The following is a 15,494-nucleotide window of genomic DNA, read 5'->3' as shown; positions in this document are numbered from 1 at the left end:
GTCGGTTCAGCCCATACCTCGGTGGCAAAAAGCGCACGTCCAGAGAAAAACATTTGGTCAGGTTTGAGGTTAAAATGCATTTTCTCACTGATACTGCGGAAGGTTTGATTGTTTAAGTTTGGACATTTCTTGACTCGTGTTAAAGGTGTGACTCGTGTGACTGTAATTGCATTGCTTTTGGCACACGTTCCTCCAGGTATTGAAGGAGTACTTGGATAACGTTCAGCTGGGCCACATCTTAAACAGGGAGGGCAGTTGGGACTCGGTGCAGGACTGGATGGATGTTTTCAGCGGAGGAGAAAAGCAGAGGATGGCTGTAAGTATTCTTCTCTACCGTCGTAACAAATGAGCCTTCACTGTAATCGCTCCAATTGTTGGCGTTACTCAGCTCAATTATTCGTTGGGGTCCGTGCAATTCAATGACTTGTACTCTATTCATATTAACAGTGAAATCAGTGAATGTAGCATTTTATAGTTGTTGTTTTTTTGCTTTGTTTTTGTCCTATTGTCTTTGTAGATGGCCCGACTATTCTACCACAAGCCCCAATTTGCTATTCTGGATGAGTGCACCAGCGCCGTGAGTGTGGATGTGGAAGACTATATCTACAGCCACTGCAGGATGGTATGATGTCTTTTTACTGCTCACTCAAAGTTGAATGGGATACCAGGGATCTCATTTGATGTGCGTCTCGCGTCTGAGATGCGCACACGTTTGCAGGGACGCGTACAGTATGATCTTCTGACGCTTCGTACTCTGGGTGCTGGGAATCCGGCAAATGATTTTTAATTTTTTTTATTTTTTTTTTAACCATGACGAGTCAGGGACAGGACAGAGTGTGACAAATTTGGTCGCACATGTGCCCTCATTTCTGAATAAAAAAAACAGAGGATGCGTACAGGTGCCCGGTCATTTGAAGAAGAAGAAAACATTTCCGCCACTTGAAAGCAGACACACAGTGGGCTTCATCATCGTGGTCTCCGAACCAATCAGAGATGGCGGCGAGCGGGGACCCTCTGTCTGATTGGCCGTGTGCACGTGCGCGTGTTCGTGCGCGTTTGAAATGCGGGCTCTCGCGTACGCGAAGCTGCGTTTTCTGACGGCGAGCTGCAGTTGGAGAAAATTGAGCAGCATAATTGGAATTAGTTCCGAAGCCTAACGCCACTGCGACGATGCCATCCCGCTACCACCGACGACCTGCTACGCTATGTGGAATTTGTATGAAGTCGCACAAAAAGACAATGCAACTTATAACCTCAAGGTGACTAAATCCATTTTAAACACACGTCGTCTTCAGCTGTGAACAAAAACCGCGGTGGGACATCTCCCGTCTCCCGGCAGCTTGCGATGATGGAACCCTTGGCCCAGCAATGCAAATACAAACGTGAATATGTTTGTATTTGCATTTGTCAGTGAGAAAGCCTGAAGCCTATATTGAATTTTATCAAACCGATACAGTGCAGTGAAAAAGTATTCGCCCCCTTCTCAAATGCTTATATTTTTTGCATACTTTCAATACGTTTATAAATGCACTCTAGTCTTTACTGAAGCTTTTCCTTTACTGAATTGGTAAGTGGTCTTATATTGTCTTCCTTTTGTAGGTGGGCATTACTCTGTTCACAGTTTCTCACAGAAAGTCTCTTTGGAAGCATCATGAGGTAAGCAGTGACTGGATATTTCCATACAACGTTATATTTATGCTGCGGTTGTTTTTCAAGCGCTTTATAAATAAATCCCTTTTAAGTGCTCCACATTGGATCAAGCAGAAAACACAATGCAATCGTAATTCGCATATCTCTCCATCTGCTTTCTTCCGCTTATCTGAGGTCGGGTCACGGGGGCAGTAGCTTTAGCGGGGAAGCCCAGACTTGCCTCTCCCAGGCCACTTCGTCCTGAACTTTCGGGGGCATCCCAAGGCGTTCCCAGGCCAGCCGGGAGACTTAGTCTCTCCGGCGTGTCCTGGATCGTGCCCGGGGTCTCCGCCCAGTGGGACGTGCCCGGACCACCTCAACAGGGAGGCGTCCGGGAGGCATCCTAATCGGATGGCCTGGCCACCTCATCTGCCTCCTCTCAATGCGGAGGAGCAGCGGTTCCGAGCTTCTCGCCCTATCTCTAACGGTGAGCCCGGACACCCTGCGGAGGAAACCCGTTTCGGCCGCTTGTACCCGAGATCTTATTTCAGTCACGACCCGCGGCTCGTGACCGCAGGCGAGGGTAGGAACGTAGATCGGCCGGTAAATCGAGAGCTTTGCCTTTCGGCTCAGCTCCTTCTTCACCACAACGGATAGGGTTATGGTTAGCATCGGCTGCCTGAGGAGTCCCACGGGCCAAAAAGGCCCGATAGGACGACTCCTTCAGTTTGATAGCATCCCTCACCGCTGGTGTCCACCAGTGGGTTCGCCACGACAGGTACCGACCACCTTACGGCCACAGCTGCGGTTGCGGAACATGGTCCGCTTGGACTCAATGTCTCCCGCCTACCCCGGAACGTGGGCGTAAGTTCTATCGGAGGTGGGAGTCGAAACTCCTTCCGACAGGGGATCCTGCCAGGCGTTCCCGGCAGACCCTCACAATACGTTTGGGCCCGCCAGGTCGGACCGGCGTCTTCCCCGCCAGGCGGTGATCCGTTGACAGCTGCGCCCCTCTCTCCAGCGTCCAAGAGATGTGGCCGCGAGTCCCATGACACGACCGCGAAGTTGACGATCGAACTGCGGCCGAGGGTGTCCTTGTGCCAACTGTTCCGGGCTGTGTTAATAGGTGCAGTGCGACAACCGTCACGGCACGTCCATATAGAGATGCAAACTTTGCCAAATTTCAAAAAGAAAAATGGACGAGTGAGTCTCTGGTCCTACGAGAGTGCAAATCCATCTTTTTTTTTAATGTATAAAATGACAAGAGAACCATGTGTGAAACCCCTCCAAGCATTTCCTCGTCGGGCATAATTCTGTGGTGAAAAAAGATTTTCGCTTGAAGTGATGTGACTCCATTTGTGCCTTTTCACATTTGTCCTATGAAGTATTACCTGCACATGGATGGCCGAGGAAACTACCAATTCCAACCCATCACAGAAGAAACTGTGGAGTATGGCTCTTGACTGGTGACTCCTGAGTGAGATGCAACGGTTTTACTCATTCAGTCCAAACTTTGCACTGACAACAGTGGTTAGAACTGGAGCTAGAACATGCAACAATGGTGTGCTAAATGACTAATGATTTTGCAATGTATTTGTTTTTCTTGGGACATGTACTTGTTAATTTAATGAATGTGATTTTAGGAGAAATATGTGTACTGCGAATATGAAGATGTTTTACTCACACGCACAAAAGAAATTTGAAACAAATCGGACATTATGGCATCAATGCATCATAATCTCATGTAGCCGACAAGTGGACCTCCATTATGTTCCATGGTGAACAGTGTCCAAGGCGCTGTGATATTATTTTTCCACATTTGCAATCACGGATGTTATTTTTAAATATCGGCATTATGTTCTTTCCCGAGGGTGTCAAACTAAAAATACTCCCCAAAACATTTTGTTTTAAAAAGGGATTCGGTAACCAAAAAAAAAAAAAAATACAAAAAATGCTCACAATATTGCGACATAAAAGTTCAGACAGTTCACAAGTTTGCTACAGATCTGAGCAGGAAACGAAGTCGATGCGTATGATTTGCTTCAGCGGGCCACATGAAGTGATGTGACGGGCGGCGCTGGCCTTGAGTTTGACACCTGTGCCTTCAGGTGTCAATAAATCACAGGAGCATATCCACATGACATGTCTTATTTTCTGAGATAGATGAAATGTTGAACTGTTTCGAGCATTTTGGGGGTCCCTGCCCTCATCCCCACAAATATATCCGTTCATATTTGGGGTTTTTTCTATTTTTGTTTTTGGGAGGATCGAAATTGTTGAAACAGCTGTTTGATACTCGGATGGCTTTATGATGAACTAGCGGTCAAACCCCGTGTCGGCCGAGATGTCAAAGCAAGGGTCTCAATTAAAGACTGGAAGGTCGGGCCAGTGGTTATGTCAGTGTGCTGTTTTCTTGTTGTTGTCAGTACTTTGTTAAAGGTCCATTTCCATCAAAATCCCAATTTTTCCACTGTTGCAATGCATAACATTGGTCAAAATGACCCCGTGACCCAGTTTAAGTTTGACATCGATGCGGTTTGTTGATTGAAACGAAATAGCCTTTCAACACCAAACCACTTGCAAAACAAGCGGATTGAAATTAGCCGTCTTAGTTTCGTCAATGAACGTTCAAGGACCTGCCCGCCTTGTTGTTGGTACACGCCCACCGATCTCAGAAAAATGCCCGAGTGACAACGTGGCTGCGTCTTGCGCACAGCTTAAACTTTGTGTCACCTGCCAAGTGTAGGAGTAGAGGAATAAATGGCTTCAATTTATTTTGGGAGACATTTCCAGAATTGTGCTGTGTGCCATTTTGTGGAGGATGACTTCATCAACATAAGCTTGCACATATACTGTATGGCATGCGAGAAATGCAGTTCGGCGCTACGTCCGGAAGTGCAATTTGAAACTCTACTATGAGAACAAGTAAACGAAATTGGAAAAAAAACCACCCGGACTCACCCCTCATTATTCTCGGGGACTTTAACGAAGCTAAACTCGACCACGAACTCCCCAAATACAAGCAGCACATCGACTGTCACCTTTCATCCAAGCTTCTCCAGCTCAGCGTCTCACCTCAACTCCATCCTCAAAAAAAGTTCCTGCGGCTTCTGAGGACGCACGGCCTGCCTGCCTGCCTCGGGAGCCGCTGAAGGCGGTTCTACGCAGCGGTCATCGAATCGGTCCTGTGTTCTTCCATCACAGGCCGGTTTGGCGCTGCTACAAAGAAGGACAAACTCCGACTGCGACGGACAATCGAAACTGCTGAAAGGATTGTCGGTACCCCACCCTTGAGGACTTGCACGCTGCCAGAACTAAGACAAGAGCGTGCGAAATCCTCTCGGAGCCTCCGCATCCCGGTCACCGGCTCTTCCGGCTCCTTCCTTCAGGTCGGCGCTACCGATCAATGCAAATTAGAACTCGCAAACGTTCCAACAGCTTCTTCCCTCTCGCCATTAACTCCTTAAACAGCTAACTTACAATTGCATTGCAACATGCTGGCCATTTTTTGACTCGACTCGATCGCAGTCCTCAGAACTGCGAGGCAGACGCTCTAACCAGTCGGCCGCCGACGTTTGACCTATTGCTTGTCATCTCCCCATACTGCACGCTGTTGACTATATTGACTTCCCGCTGCTGCTGTGGTGTCTTGTTAGACAGCAAGTGAGGTGAGCGTAAATAAGCAGCAAATAATTAACAATCAATGACACGAAACGTATTTTTTTTTTTTTTTTTTTATAATTTTAGTAATATTACATTCTTAACATTAATAGACTGTGAGCAATTAGTCTTATCTTTCTTTCAGTCACACCAAGTTTAATGTCATGCACATACTTTATTTCCTAATAAATGTACAGTACAAGCACAAGCAATGTTGAAATATGACTTGACCGTTACAGATGAGGTCTGTGATGTTATAATCAGCGTGGAGGCACTATAAAATGTTCAGAGATCAGTCAGTGATAGATAAAGCACCTAATAAAATGAGTCCCCTTGTGTAAATGATTAACACTTTTATGTAAAAATACATCCTTTGTCCACGTGAGTCTAAAGGTGCGTATAAAAGAAAGCCGCCACGCCGCAGCCCCAAATGCAATGATATAAGATGAGCGTTCATCTGAGCGTCCATTTTAGCCGCTGGGAAGTCTCCATGGGATCCGCGGGCTCCGGGACGGCGCCGTTGTAGAACGGCTGCTTGCAGTGGCGCCAAAACACGAGGACGAGGCGGACCGCGTACAGCAGTGAGGCCGCCGCGAGCAGCACAACTGCAAGTGTGAAGAAATACAACTTTGAATATTTTCGACATGGCAAAACACATTCCAGAGTGTGCATGAGTTATTTGTCACGCTAAGGTTGCTATTTGTGAGTTTCTTTTATCGATTGGTTTGATTTCATGTGTTTTAAACAGAGACTTTCCGGTCATGTGCATCGTATCCTCAAGCAATTTGCCGCGTTACCAAATGTATTATGAGTTGAGGTCACTCAGTAAGTTTTCTTTTTCTGATGAGAAGAAGAGTCCACTTGACCTTATTTGAGTCATTGCTGCCACATTAATATCACAAAGGTAACTATCAGAGATGTGCACTACATTGACCTATTCAAAAAAAAAAAAAACCTGCAATGCACTGAATGCGCAAGACGTTCACGCGATATAGCGGGTGATTACTGTCGTCATGGTAACAATAATGCCTCCATTGTAAAAATATCGATTTTCCTACCAATAAAGATGGCGCTACGGCCGAGCGATTCAGCATTGTAGTTTTTATCAAAGTTTCCTGCCAGCGCCCAGATCACAACTGGGTAGTCAACGAGGACGTAGCGCATGTGCTCGTCCAGGACGACGTTTTGCAGGAAAAACCTACAAAAACAAGAATTGTATTTTGAAGAACAGGAACAAATCTTTTATATGCAGCGTTCGAGTCTCTATTAGGCTCACCAGACAAGCAGCACCACTGTCAAGACACAATAGGACACGCTGGCAGCATTTGTTGGGGAAACGTTTGCTTCATAGGTCAACACAATGGCCAAGTTGATGAGCGTGGCGATGGTCGTCCACGTTGTGTAGATCATCACGCCGTTCTGAACCTGCAGTCGTATCACAACATTAATAGGCTCTTCTTTTAGTTCATGAACGGGGTCGGTGTGGGTTCCGCGAACCAGTATGCGGATGAGCCACAGGTCCACGTTGTGGTACTTCTTGAGCCAGGCTCCGTAGACGTGAAGACCGTGGCAGGCAAAAGAGAGCGTGCCATAGTTTGTGCCGGCAACCAAAATTAGAAAAACAAGGGCGGCAATCATCCACCTTTGGGAATGTGCCAAAAAACAAATGGTAAAGTATGAGATGCACGACTCCATATTCCCAAAAGTATTCACTCACTTGCCCTGACTCGCATTTGAGTTGAAGTGACAACCCTAACCCCCTGATCTCCTGATACACTATGCTCAAGCACTCCTTCCGGTTCTTTTCTCTGGAACTGAAAGGCCAATATTTTGGACCAGGCTCCCAATTTTGTGCAACCATTTCTTCCTGTGCCGACCCCAAGCAAAGTCCATAAAGGCATGGACGGGAGAGCTCAGTGAGGATGGACAGAGTCCTGACCTCACCCCAAAAGAACGCCTTTTGGGATACATACGGACTGAAAGCCAAATTCCCATAATTCCCATGAACGGACAGCTAAACCTCGAGGCCGTAGCTACGTGTGAAGAATTGGATGTCGCCTCGATTTATATGCCGGTCAAGGCAGGTGAGCGGTATTCGTTTGGCAGTAAAGTGTCGTTTTAACAAGTGAACCGTGCTAACGCGTGACAATGAAAGTGAACATATTATTCAAAAGGTCCTTTCATTCTATCCAAATAATTGGGTGTCTGGAGTGCCTGCCGAGTGGGAAATAAAGCAAGCAAGCAAGTCAATCTTGCATCTGCCTATATCTGAAGGCGTCTAGGAAATAAACTACTCGTACGCGCTCACGTTCGTCAGCGATTCCAACGGCTTTCTTCGCCATTTGAAATAATGGCATTATATCGCCGATCGCCACTTGACTTGACTCGCATATGAATTAATTCCATGTTTCCTTGAAAGCTGTGATTTCTAGGCCTTCATACACTTTTTTTTTTTTTTTTTTTTTATTTTAAATTCGATTCCGACCACCCCCACCCCACTCCGGTTGGCAAATCATTTTCGGAGGGGGCGTAGAGTTGCTCAGTGGGGGCCAATAAGGTGGTGCTACGCCCCTGACTGTAATTGTGCGTTGTGAAAAGCTTGCTCACATTCTGTCCCAAACAAGCAGCCAGGCGATATTGAAGCACAGATTGAGACACCAGCAAATGAAGAATCCATAGGGCAAGACTGGTGGGCTGCAGTAAACGTAGCCATAAGAATTGCTGTGAGGAACATCAAATAGCAAAACGGCATTACAATGGTGCTCGCAACACGGCCTCGAAGTAGATGAATCTTTGAAAGCGGCGTACCTTCGGCAAAGGTTAGCCAGGATGTAGATCATCATGAGCGTCAACCACACGTAGATGACGCTCCAGATACTGAAGGTCCAGCCCGACGGGGTGATCTCCGTGACAAAGATGTTGGACACGTTGGCCGTGGTGGTACTGAAGGGGCCTGAACGGATTGGAGGCGCAGTGTGACTCAAATGGAGCGGTCATATGAGCTTTATCGTGCAGGACCTTTTCTTACCCGCTCCCACAACTGAAAGACCGTTGAACACCAAACCGACAGCGTAGAGCACGACGGACAGCAATATGGCAACAAGGCGTCCGGCGTTGTGTTTCCCCATTGCGGGCGACTGCTGCTGAATACAACGCAGGTTACGTAACACGCCGTCGTACCCGGTGAGCAAATATTGTAAGCCTAAAACCTCTCGTGAGGAGCAGGAGGGTCCAACGTCATTACAGTCAACCCTCGATTATCGGACAGAAAACCCGCAATGAATGACGTCTGCGCAGTATTGCCCACTTCTCCATTGTGGGCCATATTCTCCCATTGGTGCTTAAGTCTGTATTTTACGGGCCCGGTTTGCGCCAGTCCTCCCCGTAATGACGCCTGACACGCTCACTGCATGTGCCGGGCGAATAGGACTCATCAGGCTTGCTGGAATTTCCGGATGGTGGATTTCTTTTCGGAGCTGCATGAATACCATTGAAATCCATTTGCAAAATATGCCATACTTTAAATGTGACATTAACTCCTGTAGCGGATGGAAGTTATTCATCACCCGTGAGACGCGCGCACTGCTCATGTAACTGGCTATTCGGGGCATGTGTTTTTGTCATAAGTAGTTTCATCATAAATCAGAATACTGTGCTCACGACCGAACGCGCGTTTTGAAATGTGTTGGCTCCGACGGTGGGGGAAGATGCCGGTCCGACCTGGCAGGCCCGAACGTATCGTGAGGGTCTGCTGGGAACGTCCGGGAAAATCAGGAGGAGTTTCAAAACTCCCACCTCCGGCAGAACTTCAACCACATCCCGGGAGGCGGGGCATCGAGTCCGAGCCTGACCGTGTTCCGCGCCTCCGTTGCTGATGCGGCCGACCGGAGCCGTGGCCGCGAGGTGGTCGGTGCCTGTCGTGGCGGCGACCCCCGAACCCATTGGTGGACACCAGCGGTGAGGGATGCGGTCGAGCTGAAGGAGGAGTCCTATCGGGCCTTTTTTAACCTGCGGGACTCCTGAGGCAGCTGATGGGGACCGGCTGGCCAAGCGGAACGCAGCTTTGGTGGTCGCTGAGGCAAAAACCCGGGCGTTCGAAGAGCTTGGTGAGGCCGTGGAGAACGACTGCTGAATTCTGGTCCACGTTCCGGCGTCTCAGGAGGTGGAAGCGGTGCACCGTCAACACCGTGTGTAGCGGGGATGGGGCACTGCTGACCTCGACTCGGAACGTTGCGAGTCGGTGCGGAGAATGCGTCAAAGACCTCCTCAATTCCGCCAGCACGCCTTCCCGTGTGGAAGCAGAGTCTGGGATCTCTGAGGCGGGCTCTCCTATCGCTTGGTTTGAGGTCACCGTGGTAGTAAAAAGTAGTGGATGAGATCCGCCCGGAGTTCCTAAAGGCTCTGGATGTTGTGCTTCGGGTGTATGGGGTACCGAACACCCTCCCCGGACGACCGGTCCGGTGTCAGAGTTGGGTCCGCGTTGCCGGCAGTAATGCGGATTCATTTCCGGTGAGGGTTGGACTCCGCCAAGGCTGCCCTTTGTCACTTATTCTGTTCATAACTTTTATGGACAGAATTTCTAGGTACAGCCGAGGCATACAGGGGGTCCGGTTTGTTGGCCTCAGTGTTGCTTCTATGCTTTTTGCAGGTGATTCTGGTTCTGTTGGCTTCACAAAACCATGATCTCCAACTCTCACTGGAGCAGTTCGCAGATGAAAATCATCACCTCCAAATCTGAGACCGTGGTCCTCAGTCTGAAAAAGATTGAGTGCCCTCTCCAGGTCAGTGATGAGAACCTGTCCCAAGTGGAAAAGTTCAAGTATCTTGGGGAAGAATGGAACGGGTGGTTGACTGGTGGATCTGTGCAGCGTCTGCAGTGATGCGGACATTGTATTGATCCGTTGTGGCGAAGAAGCTCTTAATTTACCGGTCGAGCTACGTTCCTACCCTCACCTGTGGTCACGACCTGTGGGTCAACAACATCCCGGATAAAAGCGGCCGAAATGGGTTTCCTCCACACAGGAAGCCTGGAATGTTCTGCAAATCTGCGGCACTAAAGATGCAAAATCAGGTATCTGCTACCCCGCCTCTCGCCCAGAGTTAGCTGGCATAGACGCCAGGACGCCCGCGACCCTAGTGAGGAGAAGCGGTACGGAAAAAGATTGAATGTATGACATGCGGCATCTGTCGTTCCCGTGTTAAGCCTCCACTTAGCGTGACACGGGCAGCCCGGCTAACATAACAAAGAGCAGCTCATTCAACAAACGTTTTGTCACGTTGTAGTTCTCATTTTGAAATGCCGTCCGCAAATGCGCGCTGCAAACCGAGGGGGCACACGTCGCCCTGAGCCGCAACACGCAAGGCCGGCGTTCTTCACCGGAAGACGGCAGATCGGGTACGGCATCGAACGTTCGCCGTCGTTGTAAGCTAGGCGACGTTGACTTGTTGGGTCAGATCGAGGCTCCACCGAAAAAACCGCAGTGCCTTCGGAAGCGAGCCGCGACGGCCTCAAAAAAGGAGGTTGTTTGGTGCGCACCGGGATTCACACCTGCACAAAAGGGTCCGGACCAAGCGGGAAAGAAACTGTGATTCGTTTGAAGCAGACCAATTGTGGCAGGTGCCGATTACGTCACCCAACAATGATTGATTACAATTATTGTCATGAATGAATCACAGTTGATCATTAAAAACAACAATCAACACACGGCAGCTGAAACAACAAAATTCAATCCAAAACATTTATTTTCCATCAGTCTACTACATAAAGAGATTTTAGGGCATGGCCTTTGGTTTGGAATGCCTGCTATAGGTGACGAGTGGTGATCAAACTACTTGCACTAAATGCGTGTTGCGATGTCAAAAAAGTGCTCCACTAAAGTTGTGAAGTTAAACAAAGCATACCTTTCTCCGTGCCTCCCTCGCGATCGGGCGCCAACATGAAGACGAAGTGGCGCAGATGGCGGAAGGTCCATTTTATGGATTAGCTTGTTGTGCAACCACCGAGTTTATGACCGCGGCGAGAGTCACGTGCGCCTCGTATCGCTTGCAGATTCCTGCAACTCACCCGTAAAAGGGTCGGCAAACACAACGCGCCTCTGTATTGGCCTCCCGTTATTATCGATCGTTCGTTCATGTTGATCTTGGCGAAGAAAGTTACACGGGTCGTAAAACCATCCCAACCTGCAAAGTGGGAAACAATTGGTAAGAATTCGGCCACGACTGGAATACAGTGTTCCTTCCTTCGCCATATCATGGCTCCCCTATTGTGCATTGCAGATTTGTTTTTTTCATATTTACTGTATATCGCGCATCGTTCGCCGTATGGTGGGATTTTGAGTGTGTACTGTTACTATTTAGTCGCACGCACGAACCGAAGCTTTGGAGCATGATTGGCCAGAACGCCAGCATGTTTACGTACAAACGTTAGTGCTAACACTAGCTGGCTAGGCTACATCACATTATGTTGCTGTATTGTATTAAAAGTATGTGAACATACCTCAAGTTCTTCTTGAATGGACAGCCCACTCCAGAGCACCTGTGACGACACCGGCTCCGCCCCGCCCCGCCCAACACAATACAATACACTGCCACGATCCATTATTGTTATCGTCGCCGCGGTAACGGTTGTATCCGGTCGTGTTGATGGGCGAAATGTTTTCTGGCCCCGCCTCCCCGACAGTGTTTTTGATTTGACGAGATAAAGCCCAGTAAAACCGCAATTGCGGCCCAGTGTGCCTCAAGGCGTAATAAATGTTGTAGCTTACGCAACCTACGACAGAATTTTACGGCAGTAGTCTGACATGGTGCCATCGTGAAAGACCACGTTTATCTTGTAGTGTGATCCGGGCGGGCATTACAGGTCAAAGGTCATGGGTTCCAATCCCAGTTTCAGCCTTCCCGTATGGCGCTCGTTCAAGTTGTTCCGAGTTCTCCCCGTGCTTCCGCATGGGTTTTCTCCAGGTACAGTAATCCCTCGTGCTTCGGCTTGTCACGATAATTACTACATCGACTTATCTTTCGATCCATCAAATGGGCACGATGATTGTGTACAAAAATACATGCAGCCTTGCCATATAGACAACAACCACACTGCAGAATGCATTGAAGTGCAATGTGTCACGGGTGTGCGTCCCGGTTGTTGTCCTCCCCCGGTCTCGTACGCGCCTGCCCCTGAGGGCATCTTCCCCACCGGTGCCTCGTTGGCCCGAATTACCCCTTGCGTTTAACCTCGTGTCTCATTCATTCCTTGTTTCTTCATTTTTCTCAAGCTTTTGAAGGCCTCTGGTTTACATCAACTGTGAGTTGGTGGAAAAGAAATTGGTGGTGTGCTTGTATGTGCCCTGCGATTGGCCGGCAAACCGGTTCAGGGCGTACCCCGCCTCCTGCCCGATGACGGCCGGGATGGGCTCCGGCGAAGCCGCGTGAGGAGAAGCGGCTCAGAAAATGGATGGCTGGATGGATGGATGGATGGATGGGAAGCACAAATCCTAAATAACTTGTAGGATTTCGTGCAAAGAGTCTGATTGTATACAATATCTACTTTTAAAGTTGGCCCGTTTTTCTGTTGACAAAAAGAAAGTCATTCCAGATAAAGACACTTTTCCTTTCTATAATCTTGGGCTTTGTTTCAATATTAGGTTTGTATTTATATCAAATGTTTTCCCCTCTGGAATAATTTAGTTTTGCATTAGGATATATGAATGTATATGTATCATGTATATGCGTGTGTGTGTGTTTATTTTTGACTCGCGTCATTCAAAATGAATGAAGTAACAAAGGTCAAATCCAGTCTGTTCTATGGCGTGCCGTTGAGGCTAAGATGAACAGCGCTGAGTGTCCGAGGTTGAGCTTTACAGCGATTATAAACGGCAAGACTTTGAATCGCCCTTCAGCACAATTACACGTGAGTGTTACATCAGCGCAGTGGGGACACGCCTTTTTTGGCGTATATCTCGCATTATATTCCCGGGCCGGCCGAAGGACGTAGTCTCTCCGCCGTGTCCCGGGTCGTCCCCGGGGTCTCCTCCCGGCGGGACCTGCCCGGAACGCCTCGCCGGGGAGGCGTCCGGGAGGCATCCGAATCAGATCCTCTCGATGCGAAGGAGTAACGGCTCTACTCTGAGATCCTCCCGGATGACCGAGCTTCTCACCTCATCTCTAAGGGAGAGCCCGGACACCCCGCGGAGGAAACTCATTTCGGCCGCTCGTATCCGGGATCTCGTTCTTTCCGGCACGACCCACAGCTCGTGACCATAGGCGAGGGTGGGAGCGTAGATCGACCGGTAAACCTTCTTTACCACAACGGACCGATACGAAGTCCGCATCGCTGCAGACGCCGCGCCGATCCGCCTGTCGATCTCCCGTTCCGTTCTTCCCTCGCTCGTGAACGAGACCCCGAGATACTGGAACTCCCCCACTCGGGGCAGGATCTCATCCCCGACCCGGAGAGGGCACGCCACCCTTTTCCGACTGAGGACCACGGTCTCGGATTCGGAGGTGCCGATTCTCATCCCGGCCGCTTCACACTCGGCTGCGCACTGCTCTAATGAGAGTTGGAGGTCACGGCTTGATGAAGCCAACAGAAGCACATCATCTGCAAAAAGCAGAGATCCAATACTGAGGCCACCAAACCGGACCCCCTCTACGCCTCGGCTGCGTCTAGAAATTCTGTTATGAAGAGAATCGGCGACAGAGGGCAGCCTTGGCGGAGTCCAACCCTCACCGGAAACGAATCCGTCTTACTGCCGGCAATGCGGACCGAACTCTGACACCGGTCGTACGGGGACCGAACAGCCCGTATCAGGGGGTTCGGTACCCCACACTCCCGAAGCACCCCCCGCAGGACTTCCCGAGGGACACGGTCGAACGCCTTCTCCGAGTCCACAAAACACATGTAGACCGGTCGGGCGAACTCCCACGCACCCTCGAGGACCCTGCCGAGGGCGTAGAGCCGGTCCGCTGTTCCACGGCCGGGACGAAAACCACACTGCTCCTCCTCGATCTGGGATTCGACTTCCCGACGGACCCTCCTCTCCGGCACCCCTGAATAGACCTTATCGGGGAGGCTGATAATAATCATCAAAAGTCAAATGATCATGAACTTAGAATTTGATGGCTGCAACACGTTCCAAAAAAAGCTGGGACAGGTGGCAAAAAAGAGTGAGAAAGTTGAGGAATGTTCATCAAACACGTGTTTGGAACATCCCACAGGTGAACAGGCTCATTGGGAACAGGTGGGTGCCGTGATTGCTTCCCTCAATTGCTCGGTCTTTCACAAGCAAAGAAGAGGGGGCGAGGTTTACCTCTTTGGGAACAAGTCGTGAGAAAATAGTCCAACAGTTTAAGGACAATGTTCCTCAACGTGCAATTGCGAGGAATTTCGGGATTTCATCATCTACGGTCCGAAATATCATCAAAAGGTTCAGAGAATCTGGAGAAATCACTGCACATGTAAGCGGCAAGACCGGAAACCAACATTGAATGCCCGGGATCAAAAACCGACATCAATGTGTTCAGGATATCACCGCGTGGGCTCAGGAACACTTCAGAAAACCAATGTCACTAAGTACAGCTCAACAATTCGTGTCCTCAGTTCCCAAACATTGATTGAATGTTGTTCAAAGAAAAGGTGATGTAACACAGTGTGGTAAACACGAGCCTGTCCCAGCTTTTTGGGAACGTCTTGCAGCCATCAAATTCTAAGTTAATGAATATTGGCTAAAAACAATAGTTTATCACTTTGAACATGGAATATCGTGTCTTTGTAGTGTATTCAATTAAATATAGGTTGCACATGATTTGCAAATCATTGTATTCTCTTTTTAGTTATGTTTAACACACCCTCCCAACGTCGTAGGAATTGGGGTGTGGTGTCCTTGAGCAAGACACTCCTACCCCGAAATGCTCCCCAAGCGCTTCAGCTGCCCCCTGCTCCGGTGGGTTCCGCTAACATGTGCATGTGTTCACTGTGACGGGTTAAATGCAGAGAACAAATTTCGTGTGCATGCATGCATGCATGTTCATGACAATGAAAGTGATTCTTCTTCTTCTTCGACTGATACAAATGGGGAGGTGAAAGAGCAATTGTTGGAGGAGGGACACTTGGTGTGTTTAAATAATGGGAGAGGCACCCGAATAAATATGAATATAATATCAAGATATATTCGGTACGGAAAAAGATTGAATGTATAACATGCGGCATCTGT

At 48.9% G+C, this 15,494-nt stretch overlaps 2 protein-coding genes across 3 annotated transcripts in view; one reads left to right on the top strand and one right to left on the bottom strand.

Annotated features, from left to right (window-relative positions):
- Positions 1-4,013, top strand: part of LOC133396348 (ATP-binding cassette sub-family D member 3-like) — a 29,551-nt gene extending 25,538 nt beyond the window's left edge. Inside the window, exons 20-23 of one of the 2 annotated variants that reach the window (XM_061666118.1) lie at positions 197-316; positions 518-622; positions 1,600-1,656; positions 3,015-4,013. In XM_061666118.1, the coding sequence (XP_061522102.1) occupies positions 197-316; positions 518-622; positions 1,600-1,656; positions 3,015-3,092 (360 nt within the window). In that variant the 3' untranslated portion in view covers positions 3,093-4,013. Of the gene's footprint in view, positions 1-196; positions 317-517; positions 623-1,599; positions 1,657-3,014 lie in introns of those variants that run through there. The other variant, XM_061666121.1, reaches the window with a different exon arrangement.
- Positions 4,014-5,742: 1,729 nt separating this feature from the next.
- si:ch211-161h7.5 (uncharacterized) lies at positions 5,743-8,417 on the bottom strand. The gene is made up of 7 exons (XM_061667063.1): positions 8,318-8,417; positions 8,098-8,242; positions 7,897-8,010; positions 6,787-6,931; positions 6,566-6,714; positions 6,348-6,487; positions 5,743-5,894 (listed from the first exon to the last, which is right to left on the bottom strand). Exons 1-7 carry the CDS (start codon positions 8,415-8,417, stop codon positions 5,743-5,745), a joined length of 945 nt encoding a protein of 314 aa, XP_061523047.1.
- Positions 8,418-15,494: the final 7,077 nt, after the last annotated feature.

Source organism: Phycodurus eques, chromosome 21 (genome assembly GCF_024500275.1).
Source record: "Phycodurus eques isolate BA_2022a chromosome 21, UOR_Pequ_1.1, whole genome shotgun sequence".
Taxonomy (NCBI): Eukaryota; Metazoa; Chordata; class Actinopteri; order Syngnathiformes; family Syngnathidae; genus Phycodurus; species Phycodurus eques.
The sequence above is the reverse complement of the archived record's forward strand: the minus strand, read 5'-3'. Positions and strand labels throughout refer to the sequence as shown.